Source organism: Drosophila pseudoobscura, chromosome X (assembly GCF_009870125.1).
Source record: "Drosophila pseudoobscura strain MV-25-SWS-2005 chromosome X, UCI_Dpse_MV25, whole genome shotgun sequence".
NCBI classification, from domain to species: Eukaryota; Metazoa; Arthropoda; class Insecta; order Diptera; family Drosophilidae; genus Drosophila; species Drosophila pseudoobscura.
The window spans coordinates 56,373,230-56,393,690 of NC_046683.1; the positions used below are offsets into that span (position 1 = coordinate 56,373,230).

The window sequence follows — 20,461 nt, forward strand, 5'->3', positions numbered from 1 at the left end:
TTTCCGCCTCTGAGAAGAACCCTTATCCAAGGATGAGGAGGAGCAACCACACGCTGTGTTGTCCTTATCTTGACAGCAAACATTTACAAAAAGAAAACACGGTGGGAGACCCGACCAGCCAGCACCCAACGCCAAACAACACGTCTTTATCGCACCCAAACAACGCATTTTCCAATTTTCCTTTTGGCTTGCTTCTCTGTCTCCGTCCCCGTCCCCATCTCCTTCTCCATCTCCGTCTGGGAGTAGTACTGGCTTTTAAATACTCCCGAGGTAGATTAATCATTCCCTGACTCAATCTTCAACTCCGAAGGATCGAAGGAAGGACTTCTTGTGGCGCTACCTGCCCGCAACATGCGATGGCAACTTCCTCCAAATCCAATTATAATTGCGCTTATCAAAAATAAGTTTTCGATACTTGCCGGAGGAGAGAGAGCGAGCCCTGGAGAGTCCTGGAGAGCCGGTGAGACGGAGTGGGAGTGGAGCGGAGTCGCACTGTACTTCAACAGGGGGGAGTACAGAATGGAGTGACGCCGTGTCTCTGCCAATTTCGCCAATATGGCAATTTAATCCACACAATCAGTTTAAGGCATCGCCATTTATCTCTTCAGAGACTAGTCGGGAAGGGGGCGAAGGGGGGAGGGTGCTCCGCACTCACCCTGTGGTTACCCGAATGGGGATTTCCTTCCCTGTCAATTACCTCAAGTTTAATTGAAGGTGAAATTATGTCAGAGCGGAAAAGTTGATGTGGTCAACGGTGCACCGTTTCGGGGCAGAAGTTCTCCCAATGAAAGATGATATTTGACAGAAATCAGAGGGTGGATTAGTGCAGATACTAAATAGTTTGGAAGTCACTCCACCGATGGACTCTGAATATTAAGTACTGGCCGTGATAGACTGTACTCTGAAAGGGTCCAGAAGGAGTCTTCTGCTTGAAGTATTATTCATTATTATTTATATTAAATAGAAGCTTGTATAACTTATTTTTAGAACATTTATTTCGGGTGGTATCTGTTCAAGTCGCCGTGGAAATATTCCGGTAACCCATTCCTCTAGTTTCCCCATTTGGTTCTATGCCATGGATCATCAGAGCTGGGCCTCGTGCCGGCAATATTCCTTCGCTGATAAGCATAATTGGCACTTTCCTCCTTTGAGGGATCTCTGGCAGTGTCCCGCTTAATTATATTCGAAGGACTGGGGAACACTTTTCATTTCATTTTAGGGCAAAATAATAATAAATTCTCTCTCTTAAAATTCATTTCATTAAACACTCGCCATGAGCTACTTGCCAGCCAAGAGGAGGACAAAAGCCGGGGCCGTGGCAAGGAAGTCTTTTGTTTATACTCGAGTTCCGTTGCCCCCCCGCCACTCTGCGCCCCGTGGCACGCACCCCGGACTTGGCCAAATTAAGCAAGCTGACAATTTTCTCTCTCTAAACTGTACAACAACTTAATGAGCCTGCATAACTTTGCGACAGCAGAGAGAGAGGGAGGGAGAGAGGGTAGAGAGGGTAGAGAGTGGAAAGGAAACCAAAAGCTAAGGACCTTCCCCCGAATTCCGAGAGGGCGACAGATAAAAAAGCACGTAAACTTGGCCCGGAGGCAGCTCACTCACACAGTCCTTAGTCCCCAGTCCGTGGCCCGACGAACGGTGGCAAAAGTCATTATTCACTGTACCAGCGGCAAGGTGGCCCCACACCCCACACCCTACACCGCCCCCCCCGTTCCGATCTCTACTGCTGAAAAATAATCAACTTTTACACGACTGTCACACGCTCCCCGTCCCCCGTTCCAGGCCCCACACCCGACCCCATTCCGACACTCGTTGGTGGCAAGTTTGGCGCAAAGTTTCGGGCCCAGCGTGGAGACAACTTCCGTGTTGCCTCCGGGCCAATGTTGCATATGGCCAAAGTCCTGGTCAGGCTCGGCTTCCCTTACAAATGACGCATTAATGAAGTGATTTTTCCATGGAGCATTTGAATTTTTAGATTTTCCTACTCCCCTTCCCCCACCCCACCAAAAGCGAAACGAAACGGAGATGAACGCGTGACACGCTTCGGACTCTCACGAGGGGTTTGCCAACCCTTAAGAGACAGATCTTTCGTTTAGTTGGCCGATAGTCGCGGCTTCGGTATCCCTGGGGTAGTGTCACGCACTCATCTCCAGACGCCCCAGCCAGCGCTCATTAACTTCCGCTTGAAGCTCTCGGTGGTCGGTCTCGGTCCCCGTTCCCCCTTCCCCCGTTCCCGGCTCCGGCTTCGGCTTCGGCTTGGGGCCCCTTCCCTGTTTGTTGCTTTATGCAAATGTTTTTCTTGTTATTATTGCCCGAACGCGATTCCCGCTGATGTTGTTGTTTGTTGCTTTGGTTTTGGTTTTGGTTTTGGTTTTGCTTTTGGTTTTATAGGAAAACACGCAAAGCAAACAGAGCTCGGGCTGCTCCGCTCTTCCGCTCTTCCCCTGTTCCCCTCTCTGTTTTCTTACATGAGAGTTTTTCCCCCGTCACGGGGCTCCGGTCTGTTTGTACATATTTTAATTACGCGTCTCTGATTGGGAAACATTTTGCGGAGAGAGGAGAGCGTTGACATTCGACGACTCCGCGGCACAGCTGTCGCCATATCCCAAGCAATTTTTCGGCGACTCCTGGGGCACCACCGGGCGAGGGGTGGGTTGAAAGGGTGCTGCGAAAGTGTTTGCTTGGCGGGCATCAGTTTTGTGTGTTTTTGAATATTTATTTTTTAAAGTGCTTCCCCCCCCCCCCGGCCTGTCCCCCCCTGGCCACTTGGGCGGGCGTAATTGTAGCCAAGGAATTAGCATTTCTGATTGCCAATCTTGACCAGAACGGAGTCCCATACATAAATTGGCCAGAGTATTCATACTATTCATATGAGGTAATAACACAAATCAGCTCAAGCACCCACGCACATCCTGCCACACACACACACACACACACACACAGACACACGCGTGTATACTTGAAATATGAAATGCGGATAAGAGACGCAGAAAAGTGTGCTACAGTCTCATATTTCGCCAACTGCTGGCTGCCTGGCTGCTGGCGGATGAAGAGCCCGGCAACATGTTGACTTGACAGCCCCCCCTCCACCCCCCTCCCATCCCCCTCCCCTCCCCCATTGCCCATGAGTTTCCAGGCAATTGACACCCTTTTTCAATCTGACACTCCAGCTGCGGGAAACGGGGCAGGGGGCAGGGGCAGGGGCAGGGGGGTACGGGCCAAGTCAACCCTCCGTTTCGATCTGGGTCTCTCAGGGCTCTTCTCGAGTATAAGGGTAATTTCAATACTCGTAAATTGAGCGAGGGATATTTCTTTTTCTTTTTCCTTCTATTTTTTTTTGCATAACACCCAAAATCTGATTATGTTTTCTTTTCTGTTTGAATGATGGCGCGGCATGGCCTCGACTGAGAGAAGGGATCAAAACTTCAATCAATAAATCGATGGGCGAAAGTCATCAGCATAAATTTCGCAGCCTCCCAGACGACAGACGACAATTAACAATCGACCTGCAATCATCATTAACAATTTCCCATAATCCACTCAACGTCCAGCAAATTGCCTCGCTTTAAATTGTAAATATACATTTTGATGGCATTAAATGTTATTAAGTTCGCATATTTATTGTTATGGCTTTACGTCCCTCCGTCCCTCCGTCCGTACCCTTTTGGCCCTCACTGTCCCTCCGCCCGTCCGCCTGTCCGCCTCTTCGTCCGATAATTGTGTGTGCGCTTAATTAAATTTTCATGCAGGTGCAATAAATGATTTTCCAGAGCGGACATTTAATTAGATTTACATTTTTTATGACCCGCCGCATTGTGAGCCGATTGTCCGGTCGATTCCGTCGATTCCGTCTCCCCCAGCGCCTAAGATTCCGTAATTAAGTCCGAGCGGAGACGGGGACTCAATTAGAATTCAGCAGGAATTTCTATAGTTTGCCGATCCGTCCCAGGCATGCTTCTTTCCGGGAGAGGGAGGGGTCTTGAACCCGGAATCGGAATCGCCACCTGCCTTTGGTGGGCTTGGCGGCTTCGGCGGTGGGGGTGTGGGTGTGGGTGTGGGTGGCGGAGGCTTCCCTCCCGGCTGGGCTGGCGCTACCTTGGGTGCCTCGGCCGCCGCTTTGGCCGCAGCCTTGGCCTTCGCCTTGGCGGCCAGCATATCCTTTCGCTGCTGGACAACGTCGATGGTGGGCTTGACGCCGCTCCGTGCATCCCTCGTGTAGTAATAGTTGCCGAACAGACGTCGAAACGGGCCGGACGGAATGTCCGGCTGGGGCTGAGTGCGCGGCGACATCGTGTCCGCGAAGCGGTGGGCCGTCTTGTGTCTGCGGCCCAGGAGAAAGTCACGAATCTTGCTCAGAAACTGGGCCACATCGCGGTGCTTGGGGCTGGGAGGCATCTCCTATGAATTTATGTAGTTCGAGAGTCTCTGAGAGCTGAGAATTTGGATAGAGTGTGAGGTATTTTGGACTGACAACAGAGTCAAAAGCTGTTATACTCGTCGTTTCTGCCACTGCCAAAACGCTCTTTCCTTCCGCTTCTTCCACACGAGTTGGTGCAACAGTTGCTGCGTCAGATTTTGAGTGGTGCCACCCTCTGGATGGGCGGATGGGTGGATGGGTGGATGGATGGATGATCAGTGGATGAGTCAATTCAATAAGCGTCAATCTCTCCACGCGCTCGGCTGTCAATCAATTTGGCAACGAAATCTGCCAGCGATGAATTTCAATTATGGCCACAGAAACGAAACAAAGCAGCGGAAATACCCTCCACCCCCCGCCGGGGCCACGGGCCGGCCCGGCCCGAACTTGACCAGAAATGAAACATTCGCAATACCATCGAAGACAGTGCAAAAAGTCGACTTTGGAATTAATAAAAACACTTCAATTTCCGATGCCAATCAGTGCGGAGATCCCTGTCTCCCTGCCCCAACTGCCTTTGAGAGTGTGACAGGAGTACGCGTCGGGCCTTACTGTACTTAGAGTGGTTCAGCACGTTTCCTTCTGACGCCCGCGCTGTCATCCTGACAGGACAGGCCCATGCAACGGCCCAGCCCCTGCCCAGGCCGGAAGTCTGCTCTGTGAACATGAGCGAAAGATGTTAATCATGGACGGAGATCCTTGCAACTCCGCTCACATTTCATCAGATAAGCAGCTTGTCGAGATTTACGAAATCGAGCTGATTATGTCTTTGTGAGTGCCAGGACCCGGACCAGGACCCGGACCCGGACCTGGACCTGGACCTGGGACGCGTGTCAAAGGGTGAGCCGGGCCGAGCGCCGCTCCTGACGTGTTTACCTTTTGGCTTTTCGGGCGGGGGCTGGGGGTTGTTATGCCCGTGTCGAGCACAAGTGAGGGATCTGCACGGGCTGCACGGGCTGGCTGGCTGGCTGGCTGCCTGGCCATACTTATAGGAAATGCATAAATCAGCTTGACTCTCTCCCAATTTGATTATAATTTACGGCGCACGCGGAAATCGTTTGCGATAAGCCGTAAGAGCTAAATATCAGGTTAACATTTATGGAAAGCGGAGCAAAACGGGGAAAATTGATTCAATGTGTGAGAAAAAAAACTGGTCTCTCGCTCTGACGATGAAAACAGTTTTGTTCGGGACTGGATTGAATGCGAGATAAGATTCAAATGAGAGCCCAAGAAATGCTCGTGGAAGAAGAGCTTGGGGCACAGTCGGGGTGTCTGACGAAGGAACAGCAGATCGTGAAGGAAAGAGACACATTCGATGGTTCATTTGTTAGAAGAAAAGACAGGCATCGCATACTCCATTCCGATCACAACCTGCCTAGGGATAAGGCCCATTCGCTTACCCTTCTGTAGGTGGGCCCCTAACCCTTTAGGGTATATAAATATGGCAGATACAGATATCTACAGATAGGGGAGAGATAGGACTCTACCAAGATATCGTATCGTTCTCTTTTCCTATATTTTTAGGTATTTGTCCCACTTTTTTGTTGATCCTTTAGGTTGTTTTTGACACGAAACAGGGAGAAGATGGGAAGTGGGCTCGTATATAGATCCTTTGTGATTGGTTTTAATGTGTGTTTGCGATGATCAATCTGTTGAGGGTTAACTGCAACACTGTCTAAGGGCCAGCCAAGTGGTTGGCCGCCAGCGGCAGCCTTTTGAACGCCCCTGCCCATCCAGTGCGAATCAATATCCTTCAACTTTTCCATTTCGAACACGAAACCCGAGACTAGTTCATCTACGGGTATTTACCTAAGCTGTTGCCCAAATTTTTCACCCAGGCGTCATATTGCAGGGACCTGGGACTTGGGACCCTGACCCCCGACCCACGACCCCCGACCCACGACCCACACACACGCACAATACATCAAACTAATTGATATAATTTTTTAAAAAACTGTGGGGCGGAGGGTGGCTGCTTCGGTTTGCTTTGGTTTACCTTGTTTCCTGTGCTGATTGTATTTTTGTGTCGCTTTCGTTGGTGGAAAACAGCGGACGCGAGCCGGGAAAAACCTTTAAAATGAGAGCTCAGGGGTGGGTGCGAGGCCTGGGGGTGGCTACGCCAGGGGGTGGCACATGCGGTTGATGTGTGTTCGCCTTCTGATTGAACTAATTGACACATACGAGAAGGAATCCACCAAAATATCGGTTTGGGATTTGGTAATACGAGCCAAGGCCAAGACCAGAGACCAGAGACCAGAGGAGGCCCGACCTGGCCTGGCCTGGCATGGCCTGCATCCCTGAACTTTCTCTCTCTCTCTCTCGAGTATGCTCCTCGCTTGTAATGCGATATGTCAACAGTGTCCTGGGGTCGCAGGAAAGTTTAAAAGAAGCAGCCGAAGGGAGCTCCTTGGGCGGCGGCTGGCTCTGCGGAGGATGAAAGTAAAAGTAGCGAAGGTCAACATCATCAAAATGTCTGTCTGGCCAAAGAGGACAAACATCTGAAGCACACACATGCTGCCAGGATCTCCAGCAGGATGGCCGCCTGCTCGTCGTCGCCCCATCGTCCCGTCGCCCCATCGTACCGTCTCGTAGTGAAAATGATAATGTTAAAGTTTTACAACTTAAGTCGTCAAAGTCAAACACACTCTAGGGAAATTACAAACACATTCGAGACAGGAATGTGAAGCACGAAAGAGTCGTTCGTTGGATGTTGGCTAGGTGGTGGTGGCACGGTGGCACGACTGATGGGGGATGGGGGATGCGGGATGGGGAGGTCAAGAGCTGCTCGAACTTTCGGGTCCTGTGTGATGAAATATACTTACATTGCACATCCTTGGAAGTTTACCTGCTCCAATCTTAAGCTCAGTATCCCTTGTTGTTTGGCTTTCAATGCTTTTACAGTGCTTCGGGGTAGAATTAGCGGCAAGCACCACTGCCTGCCCCCAGCACCGCCCCCGCCCCCGCCGCCATTAGCATAAATAAACGCTTCTAAGTACGCCCCATAAAGGTGTAAATGCCCTGGTATTATTAGCCAAAGGCGAGCCAGCAGACAGCGGAGAGGGCAGAAGGCAGAAGCTCTTTGGAGACTTTTGCTAGCGCTAAAATTTTATAGCCTCCAACACACACACACACATAAAATGTGTGCTCCACAGCTCCAACAAGGAAAGCGAGTGCGATTGCGAGTATTTCATAAAATTTTGTTGCAGCTCTTGGAACGGACTCTGGCCAGGACTTTGATGCGCGACTTTTGTTGTCTGTTCCTCACGGGCAGGAATGAAATTTTATTAAACGACTCTCAAGCTCTTGGCTCTTGAAATTAGCACCGATTGGGGGGGGGGGGGGCGTCTCCACCGATTTTTGGCTGACTGGGCAAATGGGTCAGGCTTAAAGAGTGGCCATGGGGCTCATATTTCAGCCTCAGCTAGGGGACTCCTGGGTTAACCGAGTCCTTACCCAGTTACGAGTATCTTTTGGGGAAAAGTTTTGCTCTTTGGAATACTTGAAATTGTTTTTTCGGGGACAAAAGTTTGCACCTCTCCGGCAGTCGAGTGGGGGGGTGGGGTGGAGTGGGTGGAACCTATCAATGAGTCAGTGACTCCCCCCAAAAAACACTCATTAAAATGTGGCAAACGTTCTGTTTATGCACCACTCCTGGCGGGGGGTAGCCAGCCAGCCAGCCACCGCCTATCTATCCATTCATTTCACTGTTAACTGAACAAAAATGTACGTTCCTTCGTTCATTCGTTCGTTTTATTCGTTTTATTCGTTTCATGCCCACGTTTATTGTTTTCCAAGTCATTTTCAGCATCTTATCAATTTGACTCTGAGGCACAGGCAATAAAAGAGTAACCATTGTTTGCAGCCCTTCCCCACCGACCCACCGTCCCGCCCCCCTCTCTTTTCCGTTTGTTCCTGTCATTGATAATGAAGACAGCAACAACATTGTCTTTGCCACACCCACCAGCCCCGGCCACAGCCCCGTCCCCGGCCACGGCTGGCACCAGAACGTGACTCTCTTATCAATGCGATTCGTATTGCCAAGACGCAGCCGCCTGCCTGCCAGCCTGCCTCGAGTCCTGTGCGTCCTGCCACGCCCCGAGTCCTCCTCCGCTATCGCTGAAGCAATTAAAATTTGTAGCCATCGAAGGAGTCGAGTTGAATTCGATTTCTTTGGCCTCGTCGTCCTTGCAAATCATTTCACAATTGCTCAAGAATGGGCACACTCTCCCCTCCCCCACGCCCTGGAATGGAATGGGGTATTCCTCTGTGGGTGCCCCGCCCCTTGGCGTCATTTTTCATACTGACAGCCCCCAATGGGCGTTAATTGCGTGGGTTTGGTTAAGGTTACGGCCGCGCCAGATAAGCGCGCGTGATTTTTCCACGAATTCCATGCCCAACGGGCACCCTGTCCACCCTGCGCCCCCCTCCCCCCCTCCCCTCTGAAGGGGGGATGAAATTTTGACTTGTTATTTGGCGCAATTCATATTTCTCCCCCATTCGACGGTTTAAATGGGGGATTTCTTCGACTTGGTTTGCATTTTGCGGCCCATTCGATGTGGCAGGCGGCGATAAGAAGAAGACGCTGTGACTGGGAGGGGGTGGGGCGGCTTGGGGGGGTCGCAGAGTATACATTTTTTTGAATTGGAAAAACGTGCAGCAAATGGCTTAATTACGTCTGGAGAGATGAGCTTTGATCTTGAGGGCTTCTTCCAGCCGAGCAGCAGATAGACAGCCGCACAAAAGTGCACACGAGTGTGCGCCCTGCAATCAATATGCCTCCAGGTGCCTGCCCCCCCTGCCCCCCTCCTCGCCCGCCGCTTTCATTCACATTTAAATGCGCATATTTCACAGTTAACATGACTTCACAACAACATGGCTTGTTGGCTCTCTTCTTTGGCCTGGTCTAAATATGCAAACAAATAGTTTTGGCAATTGCCAAGTGGGGCATGTCAGACGCCACCGAATCGCTCCAGCCCCCACCCCCCACCACCGCCAGCACAGGTCACCCTGCCCTCCCACAGCCCTGTCGTCCAGTACTGCATGTTGTGGCATGCGGTTGTGCAACGGCAACAACTTTTGCAACATGCAACCAACGAACCAGACGAGCTCTGGCTCCCGCTCCCGCTCCCCCTCCCGCTCCTGTTCCGTTCCACCTCTGCTGCGTGGATGGCAAAATAAACGAGGCCTTAAATCGAACTCTGGACACGGGTCGGGGTCCGGGTCCAGGTCCAGGTCCGGGTCCGGGTCCGGGTCCAGGTCGGGCTGGGTCGCAGGGCCCGGGATCGTCCCGTCTCGTTTGAGGTTAACATAATTTAAGGCAGCAGGAGTGGGGGCCACGGCCAGGACTAGGCCCAGGCCCAGGACCAGGACCAGCAGCAGGAGCAGGACCTCGGCTGTCCATTTAACATGCTGCCAACATGCGTGCGTGTGGCAATTTCGCAAATTATAAATTTTCCACCTGCACAATATGCTGGGCGCCTGCTACTGCTCCTCCCACCTTCCTGTTGTGCTTCCGGTGCTCCCAGCCAACAATCCGACAATTGATCGCTGTTTCCGGCTCTCCTGTGCCCCTGTGTTTATGCGTGTTGCAGCCTGCTCCTGGTCCTGTGGAAATTAAGTCGACACCGAACACAAGCCCTCACAAGTCAGATAGTTTCGGCACCGACCGACATCCCCCGCTTGAGGGGTGGTAAACGAGGGGGCGGGGGGGGGCCTCGTTTGGCATAAATTCCCGACTTGAGGGGCAACTTTGTTGGGGAACTTGGTTTTCTTCAGCCAGAGCCAGGCGGAGAGTCATAAATTGTAAAGTTCTCGTCGATTCGTCGATTAGGGAAAGTGAAGGAAAACAAATTGAAAAAATTCCACCTAAATTCCATGCGATTTAAAGTGCGGCAAAAGAAATTTAACAAAAACGAAATCGCAAAAATAAACGAATTTTCAGGTTTTTATGGAGTGTACGGTGTACACAAACCAATTTACTTTACTCTCGTATTTACTTAAAATTTCAATTTAAAATATACTACATATATTTATGGAGTGGAGAGGAGAGCAGAGGAGAGCAGAGCAGAGGAGAGAAGAGTAGTGGCATGTTGTGCAGCCGACAAAAAGAGTGCGTGTCCGAGGGGACGGGACACAGACACAGAGACACAGCTGAGAAAATTTGCATAGAACAAAACGTAAATGGCAACAATTTGTGTAAGAGCAAATTAAATATTGTAACTGGGAAATGAATTCGATATGGATACGGATGCGGGGAGGCTCCAAAAGGTCAACAGAGGCAGAGAGCAGGCAGCCAGTGTCTCTGCCGATTGCATATCGAAAAGACAGCAAAAGCATGTCCTCTGGGTCGATTCTGTTGATACTCTTCTAGATACGGGTATTTGGCTCAATGGGAGGCCAAAATATAGCCAAAATTCATGGCAACCATTGCAAGGGTATAAAAAACACAGGCTGAAACAGAAGTAGAAGCAGAGCCAGAAGCAAAAATAGAAACAGAAACAGAGACTGGAAAAGAAATAAACAATATGCAAAACACGACGAAGGCGTGCAGAGATTGCATATCAAGTATACGCAGTGGAGAGCTCCAGCTACATGGCTTTGCATATTGGCGAGGAGACAAACCCCCCCCCCCCCCCCATCCGCCCGAAGAAGCACCCAATATAACAAGGTCAGTCCGCATCATTTCGACATCAAATGTCCATAAATCCCTGGCCCCCGCATCGGAGCTCACTTTGTGCATAAATGTTCAAATAAATGTCGCAGGATAAATATTTAATAAACATAAGCGAGAGACGCAAATATCGAGCAAGGAATACACTGACAAATATTGAAATAAAATGGGGGGCAATAAAGCAGCTCTGTCCTCCATCTCCCCCTTGCCCTCTCCCCAATCCACCCCCCAAGTTTATGTCTCAATTGCGTCATCAATTTGCATTTGATGGGGGGAAAAAGAGCGAAATTAGAGCGACGAGGCTGCTGTGGCTCCTCTGCTTTATTGATCGCCCGATTGACATTGCATCAATATCGTGAAAAAGTTAACAAGCAGCAGGCAATATATATATATATCAATATATACGTATATCAACTTTATATTTAAAAGCTTTTCTGTGCTTCTCCTTCGCCGTTTGTTTGTCTTTCGCCCTCTGTTTGTCTTCACGTCGCAGCTCTGCAGACAAATTGAAATGTTGCATTCATTATGCTACCCTTAAAGGGGGTATCCCGATTGCCTCGCGATTCTAACCAGGCCAAGAAGGAATCTACACGAATGCCGGAATGCCGCTGGATCATCATTGATCAGCAGAAAAGGGCCAAGAAAGCGGGAGCACTCCCTTTTTGTCGGTAATTTGCACTAATTTGTTCCACAAAAACTTTATTTCTTCAGCATTTATTATTTAAATGAGTAATTAATTTAGATTTTGTGGCCCTAAGGTGAGGAAAGATCGTGTTGGCATACGAAAGATCCCCTGGGATGGGTTTAAAAATGGTTTTGTGGCAGGAACTATGCAAAAAAGGAAGAGGAACAGGAAAGCCAATTCTGAATAGTCGAATGCAGAAAGTAAGGAAAGATTTGGTCAGATTTGCTTGCCTTCTCGGTCTCCAGCCATAGAGGATTCCTGTATAACCAATCAGGATATTTCTTTGCTTTTATTGAAACCGAATTCCATGGACATTTTCCAGGGGAACTTCTACCCCATCAGGCATTTATCATGTACGCCATTAATATCCAATTAATATTCTATATTTTGAGCAACTTTTCTATACAATTAATTTAATTTCCGCCACCGCCAGCGCCTCCGCCTCCGCCCTCGCCTCCGCCCCGCCCCCGCCTCGACCCGGGGGTAACACATTTTTGTGTCACATCAGCGCAAATTGCCATCCATCGATGCTGCCTATGCACACTCATTAACACAACAATACTCGCACTCGTATTCGTGCTCGTAAAATGCAAACCGAACCCCGATCTGCCCCTGCCACTGCCCCTGCCACCGCCACTGCCCCTGCCACTGCCGCTGGGGGGGGGCGTGGACAATTAATGTGACTGACACACATGCAGATTTTGCCGACGCTCGTTCGCGTTGTCATATTTGATTTACAGTTGCAATTTACGCACTTTCCCAGGGAGGAGGCCGGGAGGACTCCGATCGGGAGAGTAGGAGTTGGCCGGCCGACAGCTGTCCACGTCAGCATCCGGCCTCTGTTTGATGTTGTTAATTGATTTTCAAAGTCAACTGCTCGGGGACGAGCTCTACAGAGAGTGAGAGAGAGAGGGGGACGGGGAGTGGGGAGGTTGGGGGGGCCGCTTTCGCTTTCGCCCCACTCGGAGATTAGCAGGGCAGTGTAAAATGCATCTCCATTGAGGCGCAAGCGACATAAAACCAATTCCCAATCCGCATTCGCTGGACAATTTACAGACTCTGGATATCCTGTGGCTCCCCAGCAGCCAGCCCCCAATCACCCTTGCCCCCCCCCGCCCCCCCACACACTCTCTGATGCGCATTGTAAGTGCAACGAAGCGCATTTGCAGCTGCAATGTTCAAGTGGATTTCGGAGTTGTTCCGTGCATCCAGATGGGGCAGGGAGTGAGAGTGCCAGTGCGAGTGCCAGAAGGGAGATGGGGGAGCGGAGTGGGATTGGGCAACGTGTTTGTTTTATGTGTGGCCATTGTCCAGTGTCCCCCGGACGGGGCGACTGTACTGTATTTGTTGTCTGCCCGTCCGGGCATGCGGTTCAATCAAAGCGATTTCCAATGTCCACAAAATTGCGCAAAAGGACATTTTGGTAATTTCAACGATGTCGCCCACCCCCGGTCCAGGAGCGGATTCGTAAGAGCATCCACCTCTCCGCATACAGAGAGAGAGTCCTGCGAGAAGGTCCTCCAATCTCTTCGAAATGACGGAAGTCGGGCGCCCAATGCCCGCTCGCTGGCTGGTCCGCTCCTGCGCTTGTTGTTGGTAATGAGTTTGGTTTTACTGTTTAAATTTAAACGTGTCCATCAGCCAGGAGGAGGACCAGCAGCAGATGCAGGAGCAGGGGCAGGGGCAGGGGCAGGGGCAGGGCCAGGAGGCAGCGGCTGCGGTCGGCTACAGTTCTAAAGTGTATTTGCATTTAACGCTAAATGCATTCCGACAGGGTTGGGCAGCGGCAAGGGGCAAGGGGGGAAGGGGGGCCAGAGGAGTGGAGTCCTGGCCTGCCTGCGGGAGGAAAAACATGACAGTTGCATTAATTTTGATTGCGTAAATATTTCAAGTGTGCGAATTGAGAGGGGGAGAGGGAGAGGGAGGGAGAGAGCAAAAATGTTTGCCCAGGGCCCATGGTCCATGATCCGTGGCACGGCGGGTGGCGGGCGGTGGGTGGGGGGGTGTGCCAAGAGCAGCAAGTGGCAGCGAATTAAGTGATTGCCATTGAGATGAGCTGATTGCAGCACTGGCTCCTAGTGGCTCCTCTGATTCCTGGGAGGGCAATGCATATTTAAAGTTTGTTGAAGGACCTGCAGCTAATGGCGGAGCCCCCCCACAGCCCCCCCACAGCCCCCCGCCACAGTTCAATGAACCCCACTCAGACTCTGAAGAGAGCGAGAGAGGGAGAGTGGCGTGGCAAGTTTTCTAATTAAAGCAACAACAACCAGAGTAAGAGAAAAGAAGCACTCCATTTCCCCAGTCCCAATCCCAGTCCCAATCCCACTCCTAGTCCCATTCTCAGGCCCAAAGCCAGGGCTAATTTTAGAGGCCAATAAAATGATTCAACCCACAAATGTTTCAGTGCGAAAAGTGCATCGAAATTTATGAGCACGTAGCTGTCATAAAACTTTCGGCGCTCCACTCCACTCCCCCCAGGCCTTCCCGCATGACGTGATAATTTACTTAACTGCCTATCCCCCCCTATCCCCTATCCCCCCGCACCAACAACTACATAACTCGATCCGGGGACCATTTACAAGATGCAAACATCAAATTTTATGACGTCTAGGCCATAATTATGCGAGATTTGTTGTCGTGCGGCTGCAGATGATAAGAGATGAAAGAGGGTTAGGCCTAGAGCTCGTAAACTCCAACAGTTTTGTGTGTCGCTGAATATTTATGGCCAGAGTTCATAAAAGTTTATCAAATCTCCGAGATTTGGCATTCGAATCGTGATTTCTGGTGACAATCAAACAGTTTGTTGGCTTCATTCCGCAACTGAAGCTCCTTTAGTGTATTAAATTCTCCTTTTAAGTGTTTGGGAGCTGGTCCTCCTTCCTCCTGGCCCCTGCCCCCTGCCCCCCGCCGTCTGACCTCAGCAGCTCGACTGCAATTAAACCCTAACCGCATTATCGCCGTCTGTGCCCCATCCGAGCAGCTACTGCTCATCAGAAGTGCTCTGTTTTTGGGCTACCAATACCGCAATGTCTGCGGCATGTGGAGAATTTTCCCATAAGACTGCAATTTTATCCTTGTATACGCTTTCCAAAGGGCATAGGACCCTTGGAGCACCGCCAGGGGTACTCCTCTACTGCCACACGTTCTGCAGGGCATTCATTGCCTCCACAAGCCCCGGTTGGACGTGGGTTTTTTCCTCTCCAACGGCTAGACATCATTTAGACCATCAAGAGCACAGAGAGGGAACAAAGAGCCGAGCTGTCGACTGCTTTGCGGTGATAACTGGGAATTAATTAAATGTCGCGGCGAATGAAATTAAAATAAAAATACCAAAAGCTTCCTTTGGGACTACTTAAGGCGCATGGCGGGGGGATGGTGGGGGGGAGAGGACTCCAGAAGGCCTCTGCTTATCAGCGGCCCATTAATAAGGGACTAAGCCAAAGATGTATGCATCGAGGCAGGACTTTTGGCAGAGCGACTTTTAGTTTAAGCAACTCTTTGGCCCGTTCTTCCTCTTCGTCCGACGTTCGTTTCCGGCCCCGGCCCCGGCCCCGGTTGGGGTTGCTCTTGTTGCATAAACAATAAATGCTTGCAACAATGACAAGGCACGGCACGGGCGGGGGGCACTTCCTTTCGCTGCAAAACAATTGCAGCAGAAAAATTGCAACTTTTGACTTCCGCTCTAAAAGTTTAAATTCATTTCCGGCCCCAAGCTTAGATTTGAGATTTGAGGCGAGAAATTAATTAGAAGTTGGCTCAGACACGCGACCGGGCCCCTACCTCCCCTATCTCGCCCCGCTCGTCCCTCCTTCCCTCCCGTCGCAGGACAGTGCGGTGGGGTGCTATCTGCGCCTTTCGATCCGATCCGATACGTTGTTTGTTCGCCCTTGCCTTTGTCCCGCCTCTGCCCCTCATTTCCTGCGATTTATTGGCCAATTGGCAGACATTTTCCTTTGCTTTTCTTTGCTTTTCTTTGCTTTTCTTTGTTTTTTTTTCGGCAATTTCCAGCTATTTGCTGCAAGTGTTTCCGTTGGCAGATCGGAGCAGGATTTATGATATATTTTTCGATGCAGCTTTGAACTGCAATTAGTGGCAATTAATTCCGGTTAACATTTGATGGCTGCCCCCCCCCCCCCCCCCCCCTCGGAGGAATGCAACGTGTGGGCGGGGGGGATGGGGATAGACAGACAAACAGCTTGCACTCGGAAGGGAGTGACAGAGATTAATGGGAACCGAACAGAGCGGAGAAGAGAAGAGAAGCTGGCCTCTAATCGAATTACCCTCTGTCTTTGCAGGCCTCAAGGATCCAAACGTGGACAGGCATACCACCAAAGGTAAGTCCTTTCGCCAGTACGATGCGATCCAATCCAATCCGATCCGATCAAAAATTAATTAAGAAGCCACTAGAAATGTAAATTGTCTGGAATGATTTCAAACCGAAAACCGTAAACCGAATATTCTCCAAAGCACAAAGTAACCAAAACAAAGGGTTATCCAACTACAACTACAAGGCACAGACGCCACCACAGCACCCCACCCCAAGTCCTCCCCCCCCAGTTTCCACCACAATAACTATAAATTTCTCGGGCCCAAGGCAACCACAGGGCCTTTTCGGATCCCCTTCTCCGAGGAGGCATAAACCAAGCGGCTCTTTAAAACGCAATCAAGCTGAAAATTAATTAAAATTTTCAAGCGGCAAGCGGGATATGAAATTAATGCGCCATGCCCCCGCATTTCGGGAAGGTAAAGGCAAGGTTTAAATTAAAACACACTTGTTACTGTCTAAGACGATGGCTGTTTGGGATCGTCGTCGTCGTCGTCGTCGTCTCCGTTGGAAGTCGTCTCGATTTCATTAAAAATGTTTTTATGCTCGCATTATCCTTTCACTGTGGCTCTGACTGAGACTTGGGCAGGGTTTGCCCTGCCTCCCCCCCCCGTTCAGGTAGCAATTTAATTTGACTATGAAACGCTTGCCGCATCCTTGACACTTTCACTTTCGCCCACCCTGCCACCCAAAAATCACCTTGGCTTACCACGTTCCACGCTCCGGCACCCTACCCCTTTCTCCACGGGGAAATGGCTTGTTTTAAGCAGCTTAAGCTTGTCGTTGACGTTGTCGTTTGTCGCTTGTCGTGTTGTTGTTGGTGCTGTAAAGGTGCTCATAATTTCACGGTAACTGAACACACACGCGTCCTCTTAGCCAGCCATTCGTGCCGTGCCGTGCCTTGTCGTGCCGTGCCGTGCCTTGCCTGCTCTTGGCCCACACTTGAAGCCTTTCCCACCAAACGGAGGTTTGGCTCTGAATCAGTGGCCTCAAACGCGGAGTCGGAGAGCAGACAAGACATCTCCGGCAAATCCAATAAAGTTGAGTGCGGCGGAGTCGCTGAAAGCCTCGGATGTATCTGATATATCGGGTGTGTGGCTTTTGGTCATTGCTTTTATAGAACTTTACTATTGTTTGGATAGTTTTTAAAAGGAAGGAGAAGTTTTTTTAAAAGTAAAGAATCGACTAACTTCGATCCGTGCCCCAACCCACATACAGGGTCCGCCAGAGTTGTCTTTATTAGATTTTGATGAATGTTTTTGATGACTGGAAAAAAATCAAGTAAAAATGATATACTCATTGCATGCTCGGCAACCATTGAATGGATTCATTTCGGTGTATTCATATGCTTTTAAGCGAATTAGTCTGGACAGCAAATGTGATAAATGGGGAGAGCTACACAGAGAGAGAGATAGGGAGGAGAGAGAGAGAGCAGAGCAGAGCTTGCTAAAGAGCGCCTTGTCTGGTGAACCCTTCATAATTATCCTTCAGCTGCAAGTCATGCCATAGGCAGGAAAACTCATCTATTTTAGCTCTTTCCCCAAGACTGCCTCCCTCCTGCACCATCCAGGAAAACCCACTTTAATCTCATAAATCACAAGCCAAAAGAAAACAGAAGCATCAACTGGGTTAAGGGGGGGAAGGCAGGGGCAAGCTAGGGGCATACCGCACATATCATAACATTTAACATATTTCACTTAGGCAAACATTTAATCCGGCAACTTGTCTGGCATCCACCTCCAACGACGGCCTCCTTTGGCTGGCACCGGCGCATAGAACGTGTTCCTTGTGGCAGGCACTGGGTTGGGGGAGGGGCAGGGGTAAGGGGGACGAGGCCACATTTTCATTTCCGTTGGCGTTTTTATTTTTATTTCATATTGCACGTTATCAAATAATGAATATCAAATGTAATGCTTATCATTTATTTGCCAAGAGCCGAAACCGAAACCAAGCGGCTAGATGGGGAGAGCTCCCCCTCAGCCCTGCCCGCCTGCCTGCCAGGTGGCAACATATTATAATATTTACTTAATTTTCATTTCTAATTCGGTCTCTCTTTGGGTGGGGTGGGGGAGGGGGGCAGGCAGAAGCAGGAACCAAACCACAAGCGGACCAAGACCGAGACCTTGGCCCTGGTCCTGGTCGTAGCATAAGGAAAACTCGAAGAAAGAACGAATGAAAGCAGCCTGCATAATCAGCGAGTCTCATAGCCAAAACTTTGTTGTTTGTGGGCGGCAGAGTCAAGTGATTGGGTGGGTGGGTCCGTGGGTGGGTCTGGTGGGTGGTCTCGAGTCGTTCTGTTGGCGCTTCTAGTGGCTTTGGCTGGGGGGCATGGGAGGCGATGTTGATGCTTGCAGGTGGCTTAAGCTGCGTCTAAAGCGATAACGTCAAGTATTTGAATTTTTAATAAAATGAAATGGGAATCCCTCTTTCCGTGAACGGGAGCCCCGCCGAATGCCAGGTACTCTATCCCGGCAGAACCTTCTGTTGCTGCGCAAAGTCTGGATACCCGGAAAGCAGGGCAGGGCAGAGCAGGGCAGGGCAGGGCAGAGCAGTAGATGTATTCAAATACGATTCGTGGCCGCCATTTTCCTGTCACTGGCTGTGAAAATTCACAGCTTTTCCTCGCTGGCTTTCCCCGGGCTAATCTTTTGGTCAGCTAGCCACTCCGGTCGCCCTCCCGCCCCCCGGATGTCTGTCGCCTTGTTGTCTATTCGCTTTTTTGAAATTCCAATTTGAATGCTTCGTGGTTTCTTTCTCTGGCGTCTGGGAGTGGGGCCAGGAGGGACCAGCAACCAATATTATATTATTCAAGCCATCGCATTTGTCTCATCCCCGTTCCCCGTTCCCCGTTCCCTGCTCCCTCTCTCTTTGCTGTACTTGAAAATCGTAATTAGAATTGGTAATGTATTCAAATTGACTTTCATTTCCGCTCGTTCGTTTGCTCGCTCGTTGATTCCTTCATTTGTTTTACGTTTTGTGTGGATTTCTTCATCAGGCAGATGAGATTTTTGCGCTTTTCGCGGCCTGCCCTGTCGAGAGATGAGATGAGATGAGAGGAGAGAAGAGAAGAGATACCGCCACGAGGATATCCACTTTAAATGCCACTGCCACCGAATGATCAACTGCCCAGACAACGGACCCCGGCCGCACAAAGGAACTTTCGATTATCGAGACCCAAAGACTCGCTCGCTTACTTTTTCATCCATATTTCAAAATCTCTGAACGTGAAAGTTTTCTCTTCACTGGGGAAGAGGAAGTGGGTGTGGTGGGCGGAAGGTGGTGGTCGTGGGGGGTGGGCAAAGAAACTGAAACTTTTACTGGCTGGAACGCAGTGAAACCGTAAAGAATTCAACTAATAAAAATCAGGCATTCAAGTGCGAAAAAATCGCGAAAAGCATCATCAAATAATGTGCCACTCAAACTGAACCCCGTCCACGCCCATGCCCCATGCCGCATGCCCCATGCCGCATGCCTCCATTGGAGTTGAATCCACCGAAAGACAAATAGGAAAAGAAAAGAAAAGTAAAAGGCAACTTTGGAACAAAATAAAACTATGCGAAGATGCAGAGAACGAGAGGGAGAAGGAGAGGGAGAAAGAGAAAGAGAGAGAGAGATACAGATAAAGGAAGAAGTGCAAAAGTTTCTCTAACCCGAAAACCGAAAACCGAAAATAATAGAGGACTCTAGAGATGGCAGCGTGCGGATGAGGCGCACTATAATGTCAGCTGTTTGCCGCTGGAATTCGAATGTAATTCCAGATCTGCGGGGGAGGAAGTCGTGGCACGAGCACATGCCTCGCCCCGGACCAGGGCGAGGGCCATACGTCATCGGGGAAAACTTCGATAGGTGGCCCGAGAAGGCGGCGTGTCTGGGCGAGGATTGGATGCGTCTTTGCCGGCCACATATTTCCTCTGCCACGAAGCGTGCGAAGTATTTTCCCTCTCCTGTGTGCCTGTGTGTGTGTCTGCGTAGCGGAAAAGCAATTTTCCTTTGTGTCGTGCACAGGTTTTCACTTGGCATTGTCTTCCTTCCGCACTGAGCTGGCAAATTTGTTGCAACCGAAATAAACACTTTATTAAATGCATTGGAATAAGCGCCAGGCATTTGAGAAGCCAAAGGAAAGGAAAACCCTCCGCGATTTTCCTTTATTATACCCGATACTCAAAATGAGTATTGGGGTATATTAGATTTGTGGTAAAAGTGGATGTGTGTAACGTCCAGAAGGAATCGTTTCCGACCCCATAAAGTATATATATTCTTGATCAGCATCAATAGCCGAGTCGATTGAGCCATGTCTGTCTGTCCGTCTGTCCGTCTGTCCGTCCGTCCGTCTGTCCGTCTGTCCGTCTGTCCGTC

The 20,461-nt window shown here is 50.1% G+C and overlaps 2 protein-coding genes across 2 annotated transcripts in view; one reads left to right on the top strand and one right to left on the bottom strand.

The window, feature by feature from the left end:
• LOC26533890 (putative uncharacterized protein DDB_G0291608) overlaps positions 1-20,461 on the top strand; it is a 57,468-nt gene that overhangs the window by 23,388 nt on the left and 13,619 nt on the right. The window contains exon 3 of the mRNA XM_033381510.1: positions 16,077-16,115. Within this exon, the coding sequence (XP_033237401.1) occupies positions 16,077-16,115 (39 nt within the window). The remainder of the gene's footprint in view (positions 1-16,076; positions 16,116-20,461) is intronic.
• On the bottom strand, positions 3,767-4,486 carry ND-B14.5AL (NADH dehydrogenase (ubiquinone) B14.5 A subunit-like). Its single transcript, XM_001352355.4, has one exon. It carries the CDS (start codon positions 4,402-4,404, stop codon positions 3,922-3,924), a length of 483 nt encoding a protein of 160 aa, XP_001352391.3. The 5' UTR covers positions 4,405-4,486; the 3' UTR covers positions 3,767-3,921.